Below are 20,192 nucleotides of genomic sequence, written 5' to 3'. Positions count from 1 at the left end.
TGCTTCTGCTTCTGCTGACATTTACTCTCATACATACAAGTGAAAACATGCATGTTCTGTATGTCCAGTGAAAACACTGTTTCATGTGAATTGTCTGCCGCATGTTTTTGTTTTATTCATTTATTTTTAAAATGGTGGTAAGTCATTACAGGGATACATCATAAGCTTTCGTTTCCTAGCAAACCTGGGTCACATCTAAAACATTTTGATCTCGTCTGGTTATGATTTTTATCTTTGCTTTTTACATTTGGAGTGGAAGATCTCAAATCTGCACCACTTTCATGTCCATCCCACCTTCTTAAAGACTTTCAGGTGACACATTTCAGATGATTACTGAGTTTAGGCTGAACTACAGGTAGTATCTTGTGCTTTTCAGCACAGCGTTCTGAGAAGTGAGGTATGAGGAATTCCCCTTAAGTCTTTAAAAATACCAAAACCAGACATCATAAGTAGCCTTGCGCCTCAGTGCAGGTAATGTCCTCACAGGCATTACATCGTTGACAACTAGATAATGCCCCATGCAAGCTTTGTCCATCTATCTTTGCTGCAACCTTTTTTTTTCTTACAGCACTCATAAATTGTCCCCGCTGCCATCTGTACATCTGTAAAAACACTGCAGAACATTTTGACACCTTAAGTATTTTTACCACTGTTTTCGTTCCAGGCCCAATGTGTGCATGGAGAGGGAGGTGACGCTGGTCGCCCAGAGGCAGCCGTGTGTGCAGGCCTTCACACGCATGGTTAAAGTGTGGAAGCAAGGCTGTGTGGGACAGTCATGGTGCATGGGATACGAGAGGAGGTGAGTAATGCACCTCATTTGTAGTCTGTCTCGTCTGCCCCTTCTTGTCAAAACCTCTGACTCTATGCCTATACAAACACTCCGATCTTCACCTGCAGGGGATGTCGTGCTTTGCTGATTAAGCTCTGGCTAGTGCAAAGCATTAATTAATGGTTTTGTGTTGTCTCTCATGAGTCATAAAACCAAAAGAATTTATCAGAGAAGCTATGATCCTTTATTTAACTCTACCTCCAAACAGGATGAGATCTCACTCCCTGATCTCCTCTTCATCTCTCTTACTCATGTCCTTTAATCACAGCTTTGAACCTCTCATACAGTTAAGTGCAAGGTGTAGCCCCACTTCATTGGGGGTTACAAGATGCTTAACGCATGGGCGTCTCTGCAGCCAGCATTCCTTTGAAGGAGTAATGCTAACATTTTAGCCTATCTCTAAGAGTCAGGTTCAGGAGTTTCTCACTGTGCTGCCCTCGCTTTCTCCGTGTCACCAAGTCAAAGGCTGCTTTGAAGGTAGCCAAGGCCACAATTACTCGCTGTAAACAAAGCGTGTTTTAACGATGCGTAATCACTGTTGAGCAATGAGAAGGGTCCCAAAGTACAGGGATAGGCACCATTCTTTGAAACAGAGTCTGCCAGTCTCACACTTTAAAATGGCACCTTACTTAAAAGTCTGGGAAAATGTTTGCTGAACATTACACTGCATGTTACACAAGGGGCTGGGAGCCGTTTGATCAGGTTACATGTTTGTTTTTCCTAATCTACAGGTATGCAATCACATGAAACCTTAACAAATATATGGCCAAATATTGTCAGATGATTCCAGAGCATGTGTATATGTTATCACTCACACACACTACTGTTTTACAATGAAACACTACAAAACATTTTTTTAACTGTCTGTTTATCATGTTAACAGGACAGCGTACTACACTGCATACCGACAAGTGTACAGACAGGATTATCAGACTGTGTACAAGTGTTGCCCTGGATGGTCTCAACTTAATGGAGAAGTGGGGTGTCTGTATCGTAAGTATCCTTAAGTATAAACATGTATCAGGTGTTCGATTGTGACTTTTTTTCCCCCAACAGAATATATGGTTAGGTATGTTTACTAAAAGGCAATATGTCTTTTCCTGACTCAGCAGGAGGAAGGGATGCTTCAAACATCACCTCACCCTTGGCACAGACCTCTGAATGAAAGGTTTTCAGGAAAAGGTCAAAAGGGTCAAGAGGTGCTCTGCCCATCCAGAGTCCTCAGCAGATGTTATCAGTCAGTGCCATGTCCGCAGTACTTGTGTTGTTACAACAGTCCCACAAAGGTGTAGATGTGGACGGTGGGAAAGAAACTCTCAAGTGTTGAAAGAGTTTAAGTGTTGACATTTGCTGTCAAATGAGGTTCGCATCGAAGTATCTTGTTCTACACTCAGCAAAATAACAATTACGATCTGGGTGAGGTCATCGGTCTATAGCGCTCCTGTAGTTTAACGATAGGTTGAGCCTGTCTGGCAGTTAGCTTTTGCTTGACTGGATATGTAGTTTAAAGTGTATATTAAAGCTCTAAATGTGCACATGCCTTGTCTGGCTGTGGTCCCATGTTTAAATCTTGGCTCTCATCCATATAGTCATGCCACTTTTCATATTCAGAGGTGTGACATGGCAGTGCAGGTCAGAGGATTGCATTATGGATATGAAAACCGAAAAGCCTATCTAGTGTCTACAACAACCAATCACAGCCAAGGCCCCCAAAACAATACCCATCAGCTCACGGCGGAGAGACCACCTGCTGTTACGCACAAAAAGAGCAAAGAGAAACAAATATGAATCTCTTTGTAATTCTACGGGTCCATGTATGGAAGAGTAGTTCTGTTGGTCACACTGGGGCTGCCAGCAGCTCATCTCCTTGTGGATAAGCTTAGCTTCACACCGCTGAGACTGAGAAGCCTCCTTTGATGGGATTTTACAGCCAGTGATCCAGATCGCATAGCCTGCATACCATTGACAGACCCTTGGCAAAGCCTTCCTGTAAACAGTTTGTCACCCTGTCCGGTGGACTGACACGAAAGTTCGCACTTCCGTACTCTCAGTTCCCAACCTGGAACCAACTTGCGTGCTTAATAGCCCTCACAGCACCCGCACAGTGCTCGCCAGGATAGCCCTCTGATGGGAAGTGGCTGGGATGGGGAGCAGGAGAAGATCTCCTGGATGTGCCTGTCATCGGTGTCTTATTATGGCATCTATGCTCTCTTCAAAGAGCTCTTTGTTTCCAGGGAAAAGGGTACAGTATTAAATTATACATGGAAGCATTACGCTGTCTGCTCTTCAATGAGTCTGGTTTGTTTTAAAACACTCTTAAAGAAATGTCTTAAAGAGACATTCCTCAGGACTGCCCAGTGTCTCCCCTCACTTAAGTAGACGGGGGAGTTTTGTTTCTCTTTTTCGCGTGACAATGGCTGCTCTCTTCGACGCGAGGCAGGGCTTTTATCTCTGTAACCAAAGACGTGGCAGCGCTTTGAGATGGGACAAACTAATCACCCTTTTCTCTGAGCCATTGAACCAGGATAAAAGGAAGCTCACACCACAATCCTCCCTCTCCGACTCCTGCGCACTTTGCTATGCACTATCTGTACTGTACCTCAGTCAGCACAATGCAATCTGTGGGGCCGTTTTCAACAGCACCTCCAACATCCAAAGGAAAAAATCTGCTCTGCAAAATGTACAGCTTTAGCAAATCCTCTGAAATCCCCCAAAAGAATGGAAGATTGGGAAGATGGGAATGCTTTGTGTTGAGATAGTGATTTAGTGTCTGGCACTTCTGAGGCTTCTCTCTCTTGGGTTGTCCCTCCTTTCTTTGTGTGTGTGTTCCCTAATAAAATGTCAGTGTCAGGTAATTAGGCTAATGATTTGTGGTTATTGTCAGTAGAATTGAGGGTCTAATCATGTTGTAGATACAGCACACGTAGTGGCTGCAAATTGAGTAGCTTGTCCATCCTTTAGTTCACCTGTGTTTCCTCTCTGCTCTATATCCACCCATTATTGTACAGATGTTGCCGACCTCTCGCAGTTTTTTAATGAATGGCTTCAGTTGTTGTGCTCTCCAGCATTCTTTGCCTAGCATAATTAGTCACATATTTGGAGAACGAATATACCACAGCACAGCAACCGTCTGGTTATTTTCACTTTTTCTTCCACTGTTTTGATCCCCTCCCTCTTGTTTTCCATATCTTTGTGTTTCAGGCTACTATAATCTAATTATGAAGGTTCATGAGTTTTCCATTGACACAATTGCATCGATTTTAGAGGTCTTGAGCTGTTTGCAAATATCTGAAATTTAAAGTTTTTGTTTCCAAGTTTTGATGTTTTCCAGCATTGTTGCAGAACGAATGCTTAAAGTGGAGAGTCAGACTGAATGAAGCCTTTGCAGTACTTTCACTATATAGGTATGCTCCTTTACAGAAATGTAAATTAGGGCTGAAACTAACTGTTCATCAGTTAGTTTATCTGTTAATTTCATTTTCACTTACTCTGAAAATGCATTTCTTGATTAATTGATTAAACTTATTAGTCCATATTGAATGATTAATCAAAAGTGACTTATCAAAAGTTACAGATGAAGTTCTATTTAATATCTTATTGCCACCTCAAGTTTTTACGATACAGTTAATGGATTCTTGTCTGCTGAAAGTCAGCCATGTGACTTTTGGAGGCAGAATTAAGTTTTTGAAAACCCACAACCGAGGTGACTTTTGTGTGTTTTGTAAAAGACTCCCAATTGGCTTGATGACTATCTTGTTCTCCTGAAGGTGAAGAGCTCTTGACTTTGTGATGGCGACTTCCTCCACTTAAACGTTTTGGAGGACCACTCAATCAATGAGTTAAACCTTTTACCCCAGCATGTAGCCACGGGCCGGGTGAGGATGGATGGGGTTAGCCGGGAGTGGAAACGAGCAGTTATGTTGATTGACGGCAACAATAAGCTTTGTGACAGGGGCTGAGGAGCAGGGACAATGGCTCCTCCAGTTTGTCGTCCTCGTTAACTGCTGAATAGGAACTGGCCCCCTTTTGTGGTGGGGAGCAGGCTGGCGAAGGTAGCTACATGTGAAATAGGCCCAGTAGCCAGAAAAAAGGAAATGGTCCTCTAGTCTATCCATGGGTGGTCTCTTGTGTGCGTGTGTGTGTGTGTGTGTGTCATGCAACACAGCAACAACTATGTCAGCGGTCATGGGGACCGCATCATGCATAGCTGAACACAAATAGACAAAGACTCAGACACATACAGAGAAACAGACAGAAATCAGCCAAGTGAGACATGACATGGTTCATTATACACCAAAACAGTGGTGTAATTTAGATTGTTTAGTCCATCACAATACTGCCTCTGGTTCCACTGACCTATTCCTTTTGATCTAATGAGTAACGTGCAGCAGGGGCAGCAAGGTCAGCAGAATACTCAAAACAAATTGAAGCTACCACTTTTTTTTTTCTGCTGTCAAATATGAGGCTTTGAACAAATTCCAGTGTACTGTTCATAACTTGAGGTCTGTTGGATTGAGTCTGGCGAGCAAACATGACTCAAAGTCCTCACACAAGAAGTGGAACTGTGGATGTGCAGAAATTAGTTGGGCTAGCCAGCTTGGTCAAAATATAAATCAGTGTTTATTTTTAAAATCGGTGTCCTCAAATGTGATTGAACTGCCGCTGAGCTACATTGCTACGAGCAAAGCCAGTCTCTTTCTTTTCCTTTAATGGCAGCTATGTCAGATAGGGGCAATGCCATCGATGTGCAGGCATGGAGAACAGAAGTAGTTTTAGACAGACATCACCAGAATCACATTTTTACGGACATGGTTGCAACTGTGTGTGGGTGGGAAATATGAGGCTGAATGTGTTCAACTGGCCTGTACCCATTCAATTTTGTATGGAGTGTTGTGCCACTGTATGACTGCATACATTTCCTGTTTGGCCTGAGGGACATGCATGCTGTTATTAATTCATACAAATATATTTCTTTCCCAGGAATCTGTCAGACCAGTACGGCATACAGTATGATGTAGGGTGCAGTAAATTCCTTGCACACTAAGAATTTTTTTTTTGTGAAGCGTTATTGTGCCTGCTTTGTCAAACCAACCTAGTTTCTAGTTAAAATGGTATTTAAAGTCTTTCAAAGAAACCTGTCAGAGATCATCTGACATAGCTTGCCCTGGTTTTCACAGAAATTCTTTGAAATGACACATTCCTCTGCATAGCAAAACATGATTTGTTGCCTCCAAAATACAGTGCTTGGCTCCACACGTACCAATTATGGCACCAAACGGAGCCCTGAGCGCAGGCTTTTGTGTCTGTGAATTGCCCTAAATGTGGTCTCCCTCTGGGTCGCACTCTGGGGGTTAAACCGATCGACGGGGCCTAAACAAACACTGGGCTGCCTCTGTCTTGATGTGGTCATCCCCTTCAGAAGCTGTAAGGGTGACACCTGCTCGCTTGTTTTCAGTTTCTTGGCGTGAGTTGCTGACCCCTGCTCTGTCTGCCTCTTCTTTTTGTGGAAGCTGCTAATCCTCTCAGAGAAGGTGTCTTTGTAATAGAGCGGAGGCATTCACTGCGACAGATGAGAGTGAGTTTTATGCCACGCTGCATGCCACATTAAGAAATTATTTCAGGGAAGATTAAGCGGCACAAGGGGCTCAGGATGGGGGCAGCCCAAAAATGCCCTGGTTAGCTGCCAACAATCCTGTGTGTCTCACATCTCAGAGGGGGGAATGTACATTCCCCTTGTTGTCACTTAGCCATGCTACCCTGAAGTGACTCTGAGAGACATCTGACCTTTTACTTTGTTGCTGGTAATTTAGTTAATTTAAAACATTTTCACCACAATTTAGGAATGTCTCATTAATTTGATCTCTCACAGCTGGTGGTCATATAATTGTCCTTAAGAATTTGGATCCATTTGAAACTGTACAATTAAACCTGACCACTGAGTAATGCTTTTTTTTTTCTGCTCGTCTGTCATCTGTAGCTGTCACCACATCAAAATTCGCTCACATTAGATAATCACAGAAGCAGGGGTAGCTATGTAACATACTAACGTATGTTGAACTGCTACAGTGTATCATAGCTTCTGTAGCCACACAGTCTTGAGGAACTGGAAGTCATCATGGGCAGATTAGCGGTGGTGAGATGGCCTTCCTGTTGGAGTAGGATTTCAGTTGTTTCACAAATTGGGCAAGATTTTGGTCTATTAGGTATTCAGCACAAGCACGTGGGTGTATTTGACAGTGCATCAGTTTAGTGAACCTCTGATGTTTGCTGGAGTTGTTTTTAGAGACAACAAGAGAGGGATTGTCTTGATGTGTGCATGTGTGTATAGTGGGCGTATGTGTGGGTTATTTGTTGTAGGCTCCCTGGATGGTCCAACTGTTAAGCAGGTGTCTGACACTGGGGCCAGATGACAGGCGGATGTTTAGGCTGAGCCCTGTGAATCTACTGGGAGACATGGATGAAATAACTCCAGCTCATCTGTAATTATTAGAGATCACTTCTTCATGTTCCCTCTCCTTTGTCTGGAAATGTTATGCAATTGATACAGTGATACAGTTAAAGCCAGACCGTAGATGTACTTCTTATATTAGTCATCTTATATTTTCCTCTGCTGATTAGATGTGCCTTAAATTGTACCTGTGTTTTAAAGTATCCAGAGTGATCATTGTATGTAAGTAATTTAATGTTTTTAAAAAATATATTACATTAATCAGTCAATTATTTTTCAAACAAATAGATAAGCAAACTTCCATTTGTTTTTATTTTTTTGGCTGACCAACAACGTGTAAAACAGAGAAAAGCAGCAAATCCCAGTCCAGTGTGTAACATTTAGGAGAATCTGTTGGCAGAAATGGAACATAATATGCTTAAGTATGTTTTCATTAAGGTGTATAAATGAGAATTGTTTTTGTTACCTTGGAATGAGCCTTTTCTATCTACAGACACCGCAGGGTTCGTTCTTTGGAGGCTGCCATGTTGAACCATCATGTTTCTACAATAGCCCAGAACGGACAAAACAAACACTGGCTTTAGGGTTGTTTGCACTTTTCACATTCTTCTTGGACAAAGTAGTTTCTCCTTCATGCTTGGAAGGGGAGGGTGAAGCGTGGGAGTTGCTATCTGCAACTACACCCCTAGATGCTGCTAAATCCTACTGGTCCTTTAACATAGAGAGAGATTTTTTTCTTGCTGAATTACTTGATGATCAGTATCAACTCAATTGTCAAATAATAATAATACTATATTTACAGCAGTCCAGTTCAGTTCAGTTCAGTTCAGGCCGTATTTGTCCTAGGAGAGGAAGTTATTTTTGTTGCAAGGCAGCATGAAAACAAGCACAAAATGACAATTGAAAAATCAAAATTGCTGTAACTATACTTGCAATACTGAACGCAATAAAAGGTTTATGTGATAAAGTTCAAATTTGTGGATAGGGGCAAGCTGAAATCATAGTTTCTGTTTGAGTCGTCCTGGGCATGAGACCATCACTATGACCATATATGGCCAGCAAATGGCATCAGAACTGGCAGCGTCTGGTGTGGTGATTGGTCATGCCGTCTCTTGTTGGATTAGATGGGCAAGAAAATGCGTATCTGACAGAAGATGAACAGTTACACTGGCAATCATCTAGGGGAAGGATTACCATTTAAATTCCTCTTGTGATTAGCTGGGCTGTGTTTTTTTTTTCAGTTCCACTGTCCACATGTTGCCAGTCGGGAATAGCAGTGATAGACATCAATACTCTGGACCTGTCATCACTAAGCACTGTACTCTGCTCAGGAGAGTGCAAACAACAGGCTAGGCTTAAACACCTGTGTCTTACTTCATGGGGATATTAGCCAAAAGACTTCAGCACACGTACTTTTCTGTATGCATACACACACACACACACAGTTTTAGGTGAAGGACTGTCGTGATTGATGTGAATGTGTTGGACGTGATTGTACACTTTTGAGGTGCATTCACATGTTCTGAGCTACCTCTCACTGTTTATGCTCCCTGGATTCTTTGAATTTTACGTCTTAACGAGCGACAGCAGTTTGACTTACAGGGATTTATGGACACAAGGCCGCTGGCTCCAAGAGATGGATGAGCCACGCTCACCCTGTAGAGACTCTGATTTCATCCCATGCACATCTGTATGATCGCCATTAGTGACAATGATCAAAGTTCAGTTAATCAATCAAGGTCATTCACAGGTAACATTCTCAGTACTGTGCGGGAAAGAGGCCGCATTCCCAAGTCTTACAAGCTGTTGCTGCCACTCACTTTAAAAACTTGGATTCTGTGAAATGGAGTTTAGAAATTTCCTTCACTTGGCTCAAAGCCTGCTTGTCTGTTCAAAGAGAGCCAAGTAGTGGATTCCTCTTACATTAGTTAGTGTGAATGGAGGAACATCAAGGTTCCTCTTTAGTCAAGAGTTAACAGGCCGATGATAAGGCTTTGATAGAAAGAGGCCCGTGTTTGAAACTGCAGATGTTGACATCTCATGACAACAGGCAGGTGTCTCTGCTTTACTTACTAATTTTTCTTTCTCTTTTTCTATGACTCTGTCTGTCCACACATACGCATGCAGCGGTGTGTAGCTATGGCGTGTGCTTCAATGGGGGCCAGTGTCGGGAGGGATCCACCCAGCTTTGTGACTGCCCTGCAGGGTTTAATGGGCCCAGCTGCCAGTATGGTGAGTAGAGACATCCTCTTTTATGTTATATATTTTTTCTGTGCTCCATTTCTTTGTTTTTCCCCAGTTCTTTGTCCTTTGGGTTTTTTTTCTGCCACTTTAGCAATTTTTGCTTATTAGTGGAAGAATATGTTTGAAAAAAAATGTGATGTGATTGCACACAATTAATTTTTTTATTATATACAAGGTAATTTATGTGTCATTATACAAGGTTGCACAATGAAAAGAAAGTTGCCGCTCTTTAATCCAAACCCCATGCTTCGCTAGGCTGTAGGCTATTTCTGTCAGTAATACGTGTATCAGCAATAAAGCCAAAAAAAATAACAGATGATAAACAGAAATGTAGGGGAAGTTTAAAGGAGCTAGCCTACCGGCCGCAGAGTTTGTGTGCACAACCGTTGCCAGAGTCAAAATCTAATGAATTCAGATTTGAACAATTTTGGCATAGCCCTTTAAAATCAAATCAAATCAGACATCATTCAATGATGTTTCAGTAATAAAGCTGAAAAAAATAATAGATTAAAACAAAAATGTAGCTAGTTTGAAGGAGCTGCTGCATCTGTATGCGCAGCCATTGTCATGGCAAAAAACAAAAGCTATTCTCAACATGTAACTCATGTCCATTTTCAATCATGGTCGGTGGATACTGTATGTAGTTTGTATTAAGAATAGAAATCGTGAAAACTCTCCAGACTGACTGAAACGGATAGCAGCTTGCTATTTGATTAAAAACACCTTTTTGGCTCTTTGCGTGAGCCTACAATTCTGATCCTTTTCGGTCAGCTCTCCAAGCCTCCCCACCGAACTCTGTTTGAGTGATCGCCTTTCTCTATGAGTGAATGGGAATCTCCTCACATCAGCAGTTGGCTTCTTTTACCAGCAGCCCAAGTATTTTATCAGCAACTCCATTGTTGAATTTGAGCTGTTGAAGTAAAACAGTGGAGGATTCTGTTGTTTTTCTGATAACACCACACGACAGGAAATTCCTCTTAGTGTCAACTTTTTACCAGAATCATCCATATCTCCCCCTCAAATTAGGCCCTCCTAGACACTCCAGCCTTTTGTTGCATAATTCAAGTTCAAACTGAGGGGGGCAGCTGAAAATCTTGGTTCCCTTTTGTTACAATGGTCTGACCTGACTTTAAGCTCTCTGGCTAGCATCCATGACCTCAAAGTTCATCTCTAACTTAACAATTTCTTCATACACACATGTTTTTCTCAAGAGTTCTCTGGTACCACAGATGTAGCCTCATGACACCTTTTAGCATACTATACATTCACTTCCTCGTTGGCTATTATAGGACTTATGATCAAGCCTTGGGAAAGGCAGCATTGACAGCCTGTCTGTATGATCAGAGCTCTCTGTGGTAGCTAAGCTGACCTGGCTTACTTCTGATTACTTCATGCTTGAATGCAAGACTTAATCATATGGACTGAGGATCCATGAACACACATGCCCATTGAGGTGCTGCCTAAGACCATTGGTTGCCTGTTTCAAGCTGGTCCTGATGGGCCTAGTGGAGGTCTTTGAGAAGATTGAAGCCATCTGCTGAATATGATGTTTGCTGATCAGCAAAATTTATAGTATGGATTTACAGGATATTTTATACATACACAGTTACATACAGACTCTGTATAAACACCCAGGGACAATCTCATTGGGTTTTAATGCTCTGTATTCTTAATAGACGATGATCAAGAAGACGTGTAGATGCTCTTTAGACATATTCATCCCAGCTTTAACGTAGCAGAGCAGCACTGCAGTGGAGTGGCATATTTCACTGACACATCAGGAAGTATCATGGTATAGAGCGGTAAAGCAAGGGCCAATGCACACAGTGAGGTACAATGTGAGGAAGTAGTAAAGATCCTGATAGTCTTTCTAAACCAAAGACATTAAACATCATTCTGAGGTCTCTTGACTTGAATAAATACACAGTTGGTGCAATACATCCTTCTGTTCTTATAATAATGATGAGTCTTTCAAATTTCCCCACCCCACCCATCAGCAGTAGATGAAAGACGTATTGGTGGAGTAGATTGACATGAGCGAATTACGTCTGTTAAGTGACACAAGACAGACAGTTTCCTGATAAACTGAGCATCCACACCAACTGCTTTGACAATTCCTTTTGTGCCCTGTCAAAATATTGTCCCATCAGTGTTGGACAAAGAGAAAAGAAAAAAAATATCTGTATATAATATCTGTGCTGAGCTTTTATTCATAGTTTCTGTTTCCTAAGATATGGTGAGATATTAAGAAAAGATGAGTTCCTGTTTCTGATGTCCAAACCATTCCTAACATACCAGAACACTGACATGTTAAACATTTATCAGAAGAAATTACATTTTTATCAGTTCCAAATGAAAACACCTCTCTTCTCTGCACTTTTGGCTTTAGAAAATAGATGACGCCGTGATAAAATCACCGTTTGACACTTGGGTATTCTGTTGTGTTCCCAATACCAGAAGTACAAAAGGAGTTTTGGCACAACTGTACCTCCTTGCAAGGTGCATTTATTATGACACAAACATTGTACTCATATATATCTATATCTTCCAACTTTCTGTTGTGCGTCTGAAGAAGACAACTTTTGGTGAACACATCACCAGTAAACCCCATTTTATGTTCGCTCTACTATCTTTGTCATCCAGTCACTATATAGGATCCCATCCCTTTTGGTTTTGCTTCCAGACAGCCCCTGTTTGATATCAGTGCAGACATCAACTTCCCCCGTTCCCTTCCCACACACTGATATCCACCAGCATTGTTCTGCATTGTGAATGATGGCTGTCATCAATGGGCACCTAGGGGCCCTGGCTAGTGGAGAGCTATGCAGCCGACCCCCACACCCTGATCCTCCCTCTATTGGAGGCTATCAGTCCGTAAACTTCTCTGGCAGTTATATTGCCTTGTGATTGGCATAGAATGGGCTGCTGGGTGAAGGGTGTGGGGGCTGTCAGTGACTCCGCCTGACCCTGGGCAACATTTGGGATGATGGGAGTCAGACACAGGCATGAATACACTCACAGCTGTCCCATTTTTGAGGTCTTGCATTTGCCAAATACAGGTCACTTCAGAGTCAAGAGTCCTGAGGGCAAAGGGAATCGCTGCAGGCTGAGTACAAAGTGTCTCATTGGGGAAGAGTAATAACATCACTTCTAATGAATGACTGCCAACTGAGTGACGGCTGTGATATATAGTTCAGCCATTATGAAGAACGCTCTGTGGTCAGCCGCATACCATTTTGTAGTAACTGGATAAATAACCTTGTTGTGTGGACGAGTGCACGTTTCTCACACAAGCTGCTGTGATAATTCTCGTGCGGTGCACATGTTTCACACAGCTGTCAGTAACCGCTTGCGTCTCTCTCGTCATGTTTACATAAAAGCCGAAGCCGCAGTGGAGGATGTGGCTGAGGACAAATGTGTGGAGCTGCACTTCACTCAAAGATTCACTCATCATTTAATCACTTTAGATGATTCTCAGCAGTGTAAGCATTCCTCTGCAGTCGCATGTGGTGATGTGCATGTGGTGCCATGTTTGTGTATAGCAATTGGTCTGTGTGTTTATGTCGTTCAAAGGGGCCAATTAGTGCCCTGCTTTCAATAGTTGTCTGAAGCGGTCATCTGTTTTGTTTTTTAGTAGCACTGTGTCTAAGAGATGTATAGGACAATAATTATTGTTTTTTTTTTTACTATTTTTGACTTAACTCTGTGGTAAAGCGACAGTTCATTCAGGCTCTTCTAGTCCTTTCAAACACAATAAATCTAATTTATTAGAATGGGTCACCTGCCTTCAGTGTCATACGTTCCAGACCTTGATACTATCATGCAGTAGGATGGATAATTTCAAGGCTGCATAATCTGACATGATTGATGGAGATGTCTGACACTAAGCCACTGGACTTTTTCTCAGTCACTTTCTTCTTCTGAGCAAAGGAGTCCCACATGAACAAATTTTCTGTTAAATTTACAACAATTCTAGTTTTCCAAGAGAGATTTTCTGTATATTGTGTTTCACTTTTACAAGTTACAATTGAATTGCCAATTAAGTTATTACAGAAGTAGCAATCATTTTCTGTAGCCAGGTACCTGCCAACATGAATGTTTTTCTCTGTTTTTGCTCTGAAGTACTTTTAAAAACTCTTTGTTTTGTCTATATCCAGTGGGATTTAGTCACTTGGTGCCTGATGTACTTTGAATCCAGCCTGTCATCAGTAGACAAGTGGTATCCTCTGGGATCAACAGCTTCCAAGGCTTTTAGACCTCTGGCAGGGCAGATGTCTTCATACCAGCTGACATCTGGGCTCAGCCACAGACAAACAGACAGTCTGACGAACAGAAAGGCAGACACTTTTGTAACATGAAACTTTACTGTCTTAATTTAAGATTCTGGAAATATCTTCCAAAGCTATCTCTTGTGTCCCGTCCTGAGGTCAAATGAAAGTTGAATTCTCAAATACATAAAACTGATGGATTGTCTAATAACCGTATAAGAGTTATTTGAAAGAAATATGAGGAGTCAGTGATATCAAATTCGAATCCTCGATAGCAGAGGGAAGAATTTTCCAAAGAGACGTAAGCTGATACGTGAAAATACTGTATTTATTAGGCGTTTGTTTGTTGATCCCAAACAGTAGAAATATTCTACTCAAAGAACTCTTTCTCTGTTAGGTAATTGGGTCTCATTTATTTGCTCTTTTGCAAATGATTTCTGAACCATAAGCTCATATCTTGGCTGGGTTTGGGGTCATTACAATGCCAGGAGGGCCAGCTTGTTCTAGACATCACTCAAGACAGACCCTCTATGGATGGCTATCATCATTATCATTATTCTGTAATGTTTGCTTCAAAGCAGGCTCCCAGGCATGCTTTCTCAGCCACAACCATTTTGTCTTTGAAGCTTTTAGTCAGTGCAAATGTTAGTATATCAAACCATCTGTTAGGTTACTTATGTCCATCCACCAAGATTATGGATGAGTCAAGTAAAACTTCTATGTCTGATTTATACTACCATTTTGTGGAGCTAAATCTATCAATATTTTATTGGAAATTGTATATTTTATTGGAAGGTTGCACTGCTGATGCACAAAGACCTTGGACGATTTGGATAAAGAAACCGTTATGGAAAACGTAAAACAATCCTTTTTGTTTGTCAGAAATATAAAAGTGTATCTTCAAATCTACACAGAAAATTAACAATTGAAACAAAACGGATCATCTTTTCACAGTGAAATTTGTGGCAGCAACACCATAGTTAGGGGTCAGAGATTCTTCCTACAATCTAGTAAGTAGTGAGTATAATGTCTTCAGAGTTTTAGTTAGGCTTATAAACAGTTGACCGAAGCTCTAAATAATGAGGTCAGTTATTTCTATGCAGCTCTCCACAGTCTAGTGGCCGAGATACTGAGAAAGGGCACAGTGAGATCCCACTTTGAACAAACACCTCATGAAAGATGCAAAGATGATAACATGTCTGAGGGTATTTCTCATACATTTTCCAAACCTTCTGATTAAAATGTTCTGTAACAGTTACACAGAGACAGTGGTTGAAAGTAGCTTCGTAAATTTACTTTATTTACATTTATTTATATTTAAGTACTATACTTAAGTACATACAGTAGTTATCTCCACCTTGGCCAACCGTAACATTAACATGCTGCTTACACTCACAATCAACGAATATAATAATACGATAATGTAATAGCCTGTAAGGGGCTGCTTTGCATAATGAGTACTTCTGATAAATTAGGTAAATGTTGATTTCTTGTCACTTATCAACATAATGTTTATACACTGTGGTAACATGAAAAACAATTGAATGAAGGTTGGAGATCAAATTTGCAATGGTATAAACCTTTTTCAGTATTCTGGTTATTCTGGTTCTATTTTGGATGCTTGTTAGCATGGTTGCAAGGTCAGGGCAGCTACCCTGGAGCTATTGTGGGAATTAATTGTCTTGTTAAAGAGCACTTGTTGAATTGCACAGGACCTTTTGAAGTACGCAGACTTGAACTACAGTTGTCTGGTCAAGAATTCAGTGTCAGCGAGAAAGATAGCTGTAGTAAAATAACAAATGTATCATCAAAATGATTTATGTGTCTTTTATATTGCGTATTTTATGGTACCAGATCAGGTCAAAGAGATGTGGGTACAGTGAGTACTTGGACCCTTTAACCTGGAGGTTTGTATTTTTACAGGTTATCTGGTCATCACACAAGGCTACTCGCATCTGACTTCACATCTGCTTTCTTGCTGCTTCTGTCCGTCTCTCACTGTCTTTCTTTGTTGAAAGCTTGAAAAGCTTTCCAGAAAGTTTCATGTGTCTGGAAAGTATGTGTGTCAGTTTATCTTAAGACAGGGATGAGTTTGCGTGTTGCGAGGGTGATTTCAGATGTTGCTCTCTCTGTTCATCCCCTAATAGCTGTCCTTCTCCGCAATTACTTAAAGCTCAATAGTGGTCTTTTCTTCAGACTTACAGTCCAGTGGCCTGTTGTAACCTGCCTTTCGCTCCCTTCTCTCACCTCACACATAGTCAATGACCTTAAAGCAGTCCGTGAGGTGAGTTTTTGTGGTTTAATTTTTATAAATGTGCATATCTTTCCTACTCACAAACATATGTTGTTTTTTCTTTTTACGTGTTTATCATGCAAGGTTTATTCCGTCTTAGTCATGGTAACCACTGTAGCACATTAAGGCCAAATGTGACCAAAAATGCGGGTGGTTCATGCCTCCCAGATGTCAAATCCCAGTAAACACATAGTGGCATGTTGGTCAAGTGTTATTGGACTTTGCTGTCACTGACAATGGTTTTATATTGGAATGCAACAATGCAATGATGTGGTGTTTGCTCATAGCCCTGTAAAGTGGAAACAAAGTGGAAGATCACCATTGATTGTAGTATTATTAATATAACTATGTGCTTAGTTAAGCTGATTTATGTGACAGCGATGACTTTTGTGGTCTCACTGTGCACTGAAGATTGCATGGGAGCAGAGAGGTCAAAAGTCAAGCCAGCATGTGGACAGGCTCTGCCATTTTCCATGGCTATGCTAACTGGTAATGAACAGCAGGAAGGCTACATGGCATCTAACCCTATTCAAAAAATGTGGGTAATTGCTTTCATCACTGCTACTCATCAAGCTATTATAGACTGACAGTGACAGGAGGCAGCAGCGGTGTCACAGATGCTCTCTGTCATGTTTAGGTGATGCAGGTCTGCATGAGGCCATGTTGTAAAAAAGAGCATAGCTTGGCCGTATGGTGAAACCATTTCACACATACTGCTCAACCTGGCAAGGGTCGGACTGTTTCACTGTCAGTTGAGTAATGAGGAAACGCTCTTTGATTTTTCTTTGGCTAAATAAAGTATCTGCTCCCTTCATGTTTGGAACCACTGAGGAATGTAATGAGAGAGGTGCTTTCAATATGTCAGCCTTGGGACCCTCCCCATTGTAAAAATAAATCCCTGAACTCTGAGTCGCATTGAATGGTTTTTACTTAGGATCAAGAAAAAAATTTGAGAAACCTCCATGCTGAGCTAGCTGAGCACTTTAGGCAGTAAGTGCCCCGAAATGAAACACACATGCATGTCACAGTCCTTTTATAGCTCAAGATAGGACAGTTTCTTTGCCTCAGCATTGTGATGTGTGGCTGATCATTTTATCAGGCCTTCTTTCACTAAGAAAATAGTATAGTTTTTAGTATGTTGGACACCAGTAAGTCGTTCATGAATAAGAGGAGGTGGAAAAGATCCAAAATGCTCAGTCTAAAAAGAAAGTGAAATTTGCTGTACAGAACTTTTCCATTGCAGAAATTTAACAACCCTAATTTGAGGCTTCCCTTTACCTAAAATTTTATGTACCTTGTGAGGCTTTGCTTCTAGCGTCTCTTTGCACTTACACTGTATTTTACAAACTGACATTTTGGGCACACGCCATTACAAAGGCAAAAGCGGTACAGACTACGTTATTTTCAAGGGCTGGTTGGGCGATATTTGTAGCTGATCGGTGTCCCTAGATGGCATCCGGTGCTTTGAACTCCTTGTAGTTTATCAGTTTACTGTGTGTGCACATTGTGATCTTTTTATTTTTCTATAATCTTGTTTCATCGTTGAGAAATCTTTTGGTAAACCTTTTTGTTTCCAACAACTGACTCCTGCTTGCTCTGAATGCGCCCCCCGCTATCAAATACTAATGAGGGCACGGACATCTTTGTTTGTCCACCAAGGGTTCCTCTTTTGTAGAGTAGTGGTTATCCCGATTGAAGCAGATGAAGTGGTGAAATGGGAGTCATTTTTATGTGCGTTGTAGTTGTCTTTGTTTTGCTGGGCCAGTCATGATCAGCAGCCATCAACCCCTCAAAGCTGGAACGTACATTTAATGTACTATTTATTGGTTTATTTTAACAGGACAGTTTACATTAATTAAACATTCATGTGAAAATGCACCAGAGTTGCCAGAAGGCTATTTTCGCATCTGTGTCCCTGGACAGATGTTCTAAAGTCAAACCTGTAAAAGTAAAGCTAACAATACAATGTACAAATGCTCTACAATGTTAAAATAGAAAACAGAATTATCACAATGGAAGACAGATGGATTAAGTATACAAATATTTGGTAAACATATGCGTCTGCAAATAAGCAGTGCCCGAAATTAAAATTTGGTCTCGCAAGCTGGTGGATAAAGATTGGGAAATTAAAACCAAAAAAAAATCAATAACAACGATTAATAAATTTATTATGTAGGTGGTTTTATTAAAGCCACCTGTATAGACACTCAATAGCGTACTAATGTTAAAACCATGTTCGGGAGTCGCCCGGGTTAGTCACCTGGGTTGGCTTCCCTTTTGCCTGCAGCGGCCCAGGGTTAGGAATCCGCCTGCGGCCCTTTGCTGCGTGTCAATCCCTCTCCTCTTCCCTTTCCTGTCTATCTTCAGCTTTCCTATCGTTTAAAAAAAGAAATAAACCCAAAAAAAAAAAATATAATAATATTACTAGATATATATAGTAATATATATAGTTACAACACTTTTACTTATTTTAAGAAAGAAAATGCCAAAATTTGCTTCCAATGTGGGAAGGTTTGCAAACTTTTTCCCTTATTTTCTTAAATTGTGAACAAAGTACAGATATACTGTTCCAATTTTTATTTTAAGGCCCTGTAGTGGAAAAGGACAACTAAGGCACTACTGATTGACAGGTATAGCATTGTGATTTTTTTAATACACTTTAATAACACAATGAGATAACAAAACAGCTGTGACCACTTCAAATCCACTTTCACCTTTGGCAGCTTCATCATAGAAAGATTCCAGGAATATCACACCTTAAATATTTTCCTGTTTTCTCTACTAAGAACTGGGAACTGTTGGCTGGGTTGAAAGACTTTAACACTCACCCATAATTCACATGATTATTTTTTATTTTGTTCAGCTACCAAGAGCTAAATGCGAAGTAATGACTGTAAAGCCATGACATTGTAAAGCTGTGAGATGCCCAGCTGCAGCAGTTTGTCATTCTTGACTGGTGTGTCCATCCTCCGCTGAGAGGTTAAAAGGTGTTGGGCATCAGGGCATTAAGTTATATAACTGTGGTATAATGATCACCACATTTATTTTATCTGCTCAAAATCTGGCTGTTATGGTTTTAGAGCATTTTTTAAGTAGGAGGGAAGAAGTTGTAAAAGTCAAATGGCTGATAATGGGATAGTAAAGGTCGAGAAGGATCGCAAGAAGTCTAAATCATTCTCAGGGTTTCCCTTTTCCTCTCTGATGGGTTTACCAGGCTACAGCTGACATGGCTATGAACAGGTTGAAGTCTGCGTTTTAACTTTACTTGGAGAGAATTACGACGTCTTAGGGTCTTACCTTAAAAACACAAGGAGAGGGTGAAGAATTTTGGAATGAGAGCTGTTTAAACAGGGAACAAGGTCAGGTGGTGACATAATCTTTCTATTTAAAACGTTTGATGTTTTTGTTACAACACAATCTCTCTCATCAGCCATAAATTGGAGTCTAAATGGACCATTCACAGAGTCACTGACATGTTTCTGTTTTTTGCCATTTGGAAGCTTAATCCCGTTCTTTGAGTATTGTTAGCAGCCAGCATGGCGTGACTTACAGAACAGATGAAATGAAGGAGGGCAAAGAGATGGAGCCACTGCTGGGAAAACCAGAAGCTCCTAGAAAATGTTTTCTCACACATTCCCCAGCTCTTTGTCCTGAACTCCTCTGATTCTTTGTTTTATTACCTCTTTAGTTCTAGAGCAAAGCAAGGGCTAAGAAAAGGGAAGTGAGGGGGTGTAAAGAAAGAAACGGTAGATTTCTGATGTCATTGATTTTCTTTTTTATCGTTAATCCTTTGGTCTATGAAATAATTATAAATAAATAAAAAATTGTGAACAGAATATATCTGTATTCTGTTCACAATTTAAGAAAATAGGGAAAAGTTGCAAATCCTCACATTTGGAGCAAATGTTTGGCATTTTTTTCTTAAAAAATGTAAAAGGTGTGTAATATATATATATATATATATATATATTTATTTATTTATTTATTTTTTTTGGTGTTTTATTGTCTTTTTTTTAACTGATAGTGACAGCTGAAGATAGACAGGAAAGGGGGGTAGAGAGAGGGGATGACACGCAGCAAAGGGCCGCAGGTCGGATTCTAACCCTGGGC

The 20,192-nt window shown here is 40.8% G+C and overlaps 1 protein-coding gene across 1 annotated transcript in view; it reads left to right on the top strand.

The window, feature by feature from the left end:
- Positions 1-670: 670 nt before the first annotated feature.
- megf6b (multiple EGF-like-domains 6b) overlaps positions 671-20,192 on the top strand; it is a 55,248-nt gene continuing 35,726 nt past the window's right edge. Inside the window, exons 1-3 of the mRNA XM_035661648.1 lie at positions 671-799; positions 1,713-1,822; positions 9,405-9,509. Coding sequence (XP_035517541.1) covers positions 678-799; positions 1,713-1,822; positions 9,405-9,509 — 337 coding nt within the window. The 5' untranslated portion in view covers positions 671-677. The remainder of the gene's footprint in view (positions 800-1,712; positions 1,823-9,404; positions 9,510-20,192) is intronic.

Source organism: Morone saxatilis, unplaced genomic scaffold (assembly GCF_004916995.1).
Source record: "Morone saxatilis isolate NCDOM2014 unplaced genomic scaffold, NCSU_SB_2.0 Contig18, whole genome shotgun sequence".
NCBI lineage: Eukaryota > Metazoa > Chordata > Actinopteri > Moronidae > Morone > Morone saxatilis.
The sequence above is the reverse complement of the archived record's forward strand: the minus strand, read 5'-3'. Positions and strand labels throughout refer to the sequence as shown.